At 45.3% G+C, this 7060-nt stretch overlaps 1 protein-coding gene across 1 annotated transcript; it reads right to left on the bottom strand.

Annotated features, from left to right (window-relative positions):
* Positions 1-1016: 1016 nt before the first annotated feature.
* Positions 1017-5426, bottom strand: RPL26L1 (ribosomal protein L26 like 1). The gene is made up of 4 exons (XM_082490097.1): positions 5324-5426; positions 4059-4231; positions 3192-3332; positions 1017-1263 (listed from the first exon to the last, which is right to left on the bottom strand). The coding sequence occupies exons 2-4, from the start codon at positions 4224-4226 to the stop codon at positions 1135-1137; spliced, it is 438 nt and encodes a 145-aa protein (XP_082346223.1). The 5' UTR covers positions 4227-4231; positions 5324-5426; the 3' UTR covers positions 1017-1134.
* Positions 5427-7060: the final 1634 nt, after the last annotated feature.

Below are 7060 nucleotides of genomic sequence, written 5' to 3'. Positions count from 1 at the left end.
CACTGAGAGGGGGAGAAGGAAGAAGCCCTCGGGGCCGGGGCGGAGCTGCAGGGCTGGGTCTGAGCTCATCAGAACGGCGTTACGCCGAGGAGGCCCCGGGAGCTACTCAGGTGAGGGGAGGGCTCACTAAGCGGCACGGAGCACGCAGGGACCGCCAGGGGTTAAAACCGCTGAGGCTACATAAAAGAAGCAAGGTTCGAAGCCCGCCTTCGTATCGATGCCTATACGTGATTTCAGCAGGACAAATGTAATTTTCCTGGATACGCAGCACCCCATTTTTCAGATTGCAGAGCTGTTCGGGCAGAAGCTGAATTTTTTTCCCTCTACATCAGCAATTAAGAGGGCCATTCACAGCAGCAGTAAAAACACTAACTGCAGGGCTGTTTTCAGCACACCGCAGCAGTTACCTACCTATAAATCTCCAAAAACCTAATTTCCACTTACATAAAAGTTCATCCAAAATAAGTGTCAGCAACAGGACTGAGACGGCCTTCACACCCACCCTTTTCAAACCAGACAGCTCTGCATCACGAGCACCGGTGAGGTAAATCCCCTGTCCTCAAGCTCCAGCATTGACATAAGACCCTGAGACATTACACAGCAAACGCAGTGCCGTGTTTGGCCACAACACACCTGGTGAACCTCTGAAATGTCACCCTTTAATGTCAAATACATAAGGCAGTTGAAAAAACATAACTTAAGAGGATTACAGAATGAGGTTCATGGCCAGAAACAGCTTACTTCAAACGGCTGATAAAATACTAAATATATACTGTGCACAGAATTACTATGTTCATTTAAAACCACAGACATGCCTGAGTATATGTTAAAGATGAGTGGAAGAGACAGAAGTACAATGGTCATTAGATGCATGTTTTCAGGACTGCACTACTCTTTTTAATGTTGGTTGAAACATTCCTTTATGGGGAAAGAGTCTTTAGTTTTGTTAACAGTAAAAAAGGTATAAAAAGCTTTTTAATTTAGTGGAAGCATTTTTTATACAGCCAACATCAAAACAGGAGAATGAGTCTTTAAACGCTAACCAGACACACCGTATCAAAACTTTCTGAAGGAGAAGACGCAACAATAGGTTTAATTTTAGCAGTTCTTTAATGGTGTCAAATAGGAAACCATCTATTCTTGCATCTTTTCGATTGTTTCTTCCTTGTATTTGCCCTTCTCCTTGCCAACCTGGCGAGATTTGGCTTTACGCTCCAAGATCTTTTTGCGATCTTTGTCCAGTTTTAGCCTAGTGATCACCACCTAGAGAAAGGACAAAGAAATTAGTGTCTCTTAAGTGTTAAAGCACAGCAACCTCACAGAATTGTGTTAACACAGCACAGCCCAGGAAGATCACTGCTGACAGCCTGCACCAAATCACCCAGGTTTTATTTCGGTAGACTATCTAATTTGGTTTGAGCAGAACAGACGTACTTAATTGCCTTCTGTATTTCAAAACACTGAGCTATATTAATTTTTCTGGGTACATTCAGTGATCAGAACATATGGACAGTTTTTTCAATGCACAGCCACAACATTTGTACGAACTGAAGAGCAGCCAAATTTCTATCCATCTACATAATAAAATAATTACTTTGAAGTAAATCTGATTTCCATTATGCTGCTCAAACACGATGGATACTACATCCACCTAAAGCACAGCCTACAGCTGAGCCTTCTTCCCACCACCACAAAGGCAAGTAATGGATCATTATTTTAATTTCTCCATGTTTTAATCAATGCCACCTAAATTTTGGAACACTGGAAAACCATGCTGCTGCTGTTGCGTATTATCATATCATTGCTGTACAGTTTGGAATAGCCAATACTTCTGGCTAAAATATAGGCAACAATAAAACCTGATGCATCACAGTGACTCACATAAAGACACAGTAAAGAACACATCTGCCACTGAACAGCTGCAAAGTGCCCAGGCAGTTATCAAGTATTACTAACATGCACACATGAAAGGTAAATTGCGCAGACCATTCGCTACCAGGGTTTAATGGTATTTCTTAACAAAGCAGCAGCAGATCGAAGCTTTGATTTTCAGCCCATAAGCAGCTTTCAGTGCTCTTTGTGCCCCCTCAAACTGGCAAAGAAATAAATGTGTTGATATTACTGAAAGGAGTACTTTAAAAATACAACTGACAATCAAATCCTAGAAAAAACATATAGGCTGCAGCAGGGCTGCACACTCCTGCTCAGTTATATTGTGCATTCAGGTCTAATTAATTCCTACCTCTTCACCTAGGAGAGGTAGAAGCTGTTCATCCACCCCACTGCAAGTTTGCAACAAACGAAACATCCTTCTGGTCCGTTTGTATTAATAACCAGAATCGCTGTGCAAAGCTTGATCAAGTTCTGATTCCCAATTAGAGAAAACATTCACAGAAATAAAGGACCAGCACAAACCTCAATTTCTTCCACTGCTATTTACCACACAAGTAATAAGTGCACTGGTTTGATTGCAATGTCACCTTGTCCCTCAAATGTTATTACTCCACACAAGTCATTATGTTGTTTTGGAATAATTCTGTGCTCCCTCTGCAGAACATACCAACCATTTAGACTAGAAAACCTGCTACAACTGGATTTCTTCCACCAACACTTCAGTATGCATGCCCACATGGCGAGGCTGAAGCAGACTAATTTAATCTGCTTCAAACCAGGTTTTGGCTAGTTGTTCTGTTTAGCTTGAAATGTTTTCCTGTTATGATCTAAACAGGCTTTGCCTGGTTTTCATAAACCCTAAACATTGTAAATCACTTCAGGCTAAAACCAGATTCAGAAAAATTTTGTTCACAATAGTCCGCAAGAACAAATCATGATTCTGAGCATCTGTCTAAACATTCCTAATGCCTCCTTAACCAGTGCCAATGCCACACAGCAAAGATGAAGGACTGTTCTGAACTACTTTGTGCTTTAAAAACACCATGCTCTTCAAAAACATATTTTACCAAGACTCCAAAGTCTCTAGCAGCTTCTCCACCAAATAAGCCCTAGAAACACTGAGGAGTTCTTTGTATCAACTGTCACTTCTCTCCTATTGTGACATCATAACGTTTCCTTATTTATTACACCCCCTCAATGCTGTAGTGCCGTAACAAGGTTTCTACTTAGGCCAGCAGCAGTGCCTTCATTTGCCAACAAGGTCTCATGCACTTCAGATCTCACTTTGTGCACCATACCTTGCTGGGATGGATCCCCACGTGGACAGTTGTGCCATTCGCCTTCTCACGCTGAACACGTTCAATGTAGATGACGTATTTTTTTCTGTACACCTGGACCACCTTGCCAATCTGCTGTCCTTTGTAGTGTCCCCGGACAACCTAAACAAGAACGTAAGAAGCACACTGTCCCATACTCCAAAACGACCCCTTAAATAATTAGCAGACCTTAAGAAACACTATCTAATTATCCTAACAGAAAAACAGAACTGCACAGGTTGAAATCCCAACTCTGCTCTTTGTATACACATGCTACAAAGACATCAATTACTGGACAGTTTCAGCAATCACTAAAATGGAAAATATAATGGATCAGAACCATACTTTCCCCTCATTTTCCCTGCAGTAAACCTCAATGAAGGAACTCTGTATCTTTTCAAGCAGAAGAATAATCGTCAACTTCAACAGTTTTTCACCTATCATTGCATTTTAAAATAAAAAAGCCACTTAACTTGGATTAATTTCTAAACTGATCTTTCAAATATCACAGGTAGCAAACGGTCTACAAAAAAGAAAAGAAACAATCCTTCATGTTGTGCTTTACTGTTAAAAGCCTTTAATTCAGCGTGATAATCAATGCACGTAACTGAAGTGCAGTAAAGGTGCCAGCACACTCGTGTTCCTTGTATTTTCCTTCTCACCCAAAAAACATGCAACAGGCCAAGTCTATCACTACATTAACTTGTCCTATTTCTGCAAGACTCGTGGCAAAGCTCTAGCATCAATCTGAATTTGTCTAGCCCTTCTCTTTCACACAGGCTATACATGAAAACCAAAACACAGATAGAAGTTCACATGTACAACTTAAAAGACAGAAAGTGCCGCTACCTGGACTTCATCATCCTTTCGAATGGGCATAGAACGGACATTGTATTTCTGCCGCAACTCCTTGGAGAGTGGGGAGGACATGATTTTTCTTCGAATGTGAGAAGGTGCATTGAAGTGTCGTTTGCGGTTCTTGCTGCGGTCTGAGGTGACAAATGGATTGAACTTCATTTTGGCTGCATAAAGAAAAACAATAGTTTGAGAGATGCTGCAACTCATAGACACTGAGCTTTATCATCTACCCACACAAAGTATGCTAGGATGTAAAAAAGCAATTTTGACTATTTTTAATCCCACCCCCAGTTCATATATCCTTACAAACTGGACTTCAAATACGGTTTAAGTCTCTTCCCTGATTCACAATGACCCAGTGATCGACAGATGTGCTACGCACATGTATATCAGACCATTCTTTCTAATCCAAAGCTCACTGTCAGGACACCTGACAAACTAGTCTTAGTTGTGTACTGTAGTATATGGTTCCTTCATTTATACAGCAAACATTTATTTTGGACTTGCAGAGACCAAGAACTCATACTGCTTTGGTATCTCCAATAACACATAACACCAGACTGGTGCACATAATAGATCTGTAAATCCAAGACACCTTCAGCCTTCTCTAAATCTTAAATGACTGCAACACAATATTGTCTATCATGGCACCATTCATCCTGACTAAGGCGGATCCATTAGATGATGCTTTTGCTCCACTCTGCATCTTTTGGGTACTACGTGCTTGCACCTCCTGTGCACGCTGGCCTGAGCTGTATGGCAAGCCGGGGCACGCTCCAAGTCAGGACACCACACGCTGCCTGAACTGCGTCAACCGAAAAATCCATTACCAAACAACATACCAAAGGAGCGAGAGCTCTACCTGGACTCTGAGCTCCCAACCGCAGCTCCTGCCCCACCAGACGCCCCCCGCAGAAGGCTGCGGGGCCGGGCTCCCGCACCACCTCACCCGCCACATCTGCCCGACCCACGAAGGCCGCCAGCGCCCAGCAGCGCCCTCACCCTCGGGCACACCCACGACCCCGGGCCAGCCCCGCTCCCCTCCCCAGGCCGCGACCAGCCCCTTCCCGCGCCAAGAGGCCCGGGCCGCGCCAGCAGGGCCCGAAGCGACAGAGCCCCTTCCCGCCCCCCCGGACAGGCCCCGCCGGGTACACCGCGGAGGGGCCCCGCCGCGGCGCGGTCAGCGGGGGACAGGGCGGGTCCGCTCCGCGCAGGATGGCGGCGGATGGGGCCAGGCCGGGCCGCGCCGCCCTTACCCCGCTGCTGCCGCCGCGACGATCGCCCGGAAAGAGGAGCGCGACGCACTTCCGCTTCCCCAAGGGGCCGCCGGGATGTCGCGAGATCCTGCGCGCGGAACGGTGACCGCTTGCGCCCCCTGGCGGCCGGCGGCCACAGCCCCACCGCGGCGGGCGCCCGGTACTCACCCCGGCATCGTCCTCCGGTACCCACCCGGGCATCGTCATCCCCGACATCCACCCGGGCGCCCCCACATCTGTTCCCGCATCCCCCTCCTTCCACCGTGCCCAAAGTCAGAGCTATGCAGCAGCTGCTACTTCTCCCCAGATCCATCCCCTCCCCGAAGGCGGACGGAAAAAGACGCCCCGAGCAGCCGCCTCCGCCCCAGCCCCGCTCAGAGCGGCCCCCTCGGCCCACAGGGACACCCCTCTCCCGGGGCTCCTGCCAAGTCCAAATCTCGCAGCCCCGACCTGTGGGTGCGGTCGCCCCGAAACTAACTTACCTGCACAAGCTGCTCGCGTTTCAGGCAGATTTGGTGCTGTTACTTTTTTTTTTTTTTTTTTCTCAGGACACAGATTATAATTTATTCTGAAGGAAAATTATTTATGGCAGAAGGCGTTGTTGGTAGAAACAAAGCAATCAATGGGGTGAGCAGCAGTACAGACACTTGACTGGGTTTTGTTTTATAAGGGTAGGCTGGAAAAGTTCCCACAGCGGGCTGAGAGTTGGACAAACGCCTCTCCCAGTGCCTTTACTCATCTTTTACGCAGAGTAAGGAAGGAACCCTCAGCACCACCCTGCCACTTCTGGACAGCCGAGTTCCAATTGGTACTTGAGTTAATTGGAAGCGGGCAGGAGCTCTTCCTTCGTGGAGATGTTGCGCAGCAGGCACCAACATAAGCGAGCAATGCCAGAACTTAAAAGGATTTGGTTTCTTAATACGGTGCAGATACACAGTGCCCAAATTCACTGTGTTGTAACCCCTTGCTATTTAATCTTTAATAATTGTCTCAGACACTTATTTCTAAATACTTAGTGAAGCAAGGCTAAAAGGAAATTAAAGGGGGGACGCAACGACACAAAAATGTGTTATTTTATATACCAAGCACACAGTGACTAAAGCCAAACCCAGCAAGTTCCAAGCACAGTCCACTCACCTCACTAAAGAAAAAGGGAGGTTAGGACAGTTGGTACTGTTCAAGCCCAAGCACTGAATGTCCAGACATGACTCAGTGCCGATTACAAAAGAGTCTCGTGTTAACTTTCTACACAGTGACCTGGCTGACAGTGATTTCATTGTGTGATAACACGTAGTTCACTGAAATAATAACTAAAAACAAAAGAAAAAGGCCCTTTCAGATTGATTTTGCAATAGTAGTGCAATAAGAAGCCAATCAAAACACGAGTTTTATTTTTAATCATAGAACTAAAAAGGCTAATATTTTATTAACATAAGGTTGCAAATTAAGAGAGAAATGCCAAAACTCCTTAATAATCTCCACTGTAAAAATGCGGATTTGTGCTTTACACATCTCCATAACATACTACAGGACTATGTCTCCCTCCCCTGCACCTCTCTCCCTTCTTCCAAGGACTATGGAGAAATACCTCATTGACATATTTCATCTGAAACTTCAAATGACTATTCTAAAGCAGATACTCATCACAGTCATTTTTAGCCCAAACAGTTTGTGTATCACACAAATAAAAAACTACTTTAAGTGAGAAATACTCAGAAATTAACTACAGACATTACC

The sequence above is a fragment of the Vanellus vanellus genome, assembly GCF_965231255.1.
Source record: "Vanellus vanellus genome assembly, chromosome: 13".
Taxonomy (NCBI): Eukaryota; Metazoa; Chordata; class Aves; order Charadriiformes; family Charadriidae; genus Vanellus; species Vanellus vanellus.
This window is presented reverse-complemented; position numbering and strand designations above follow the sequence as displayed.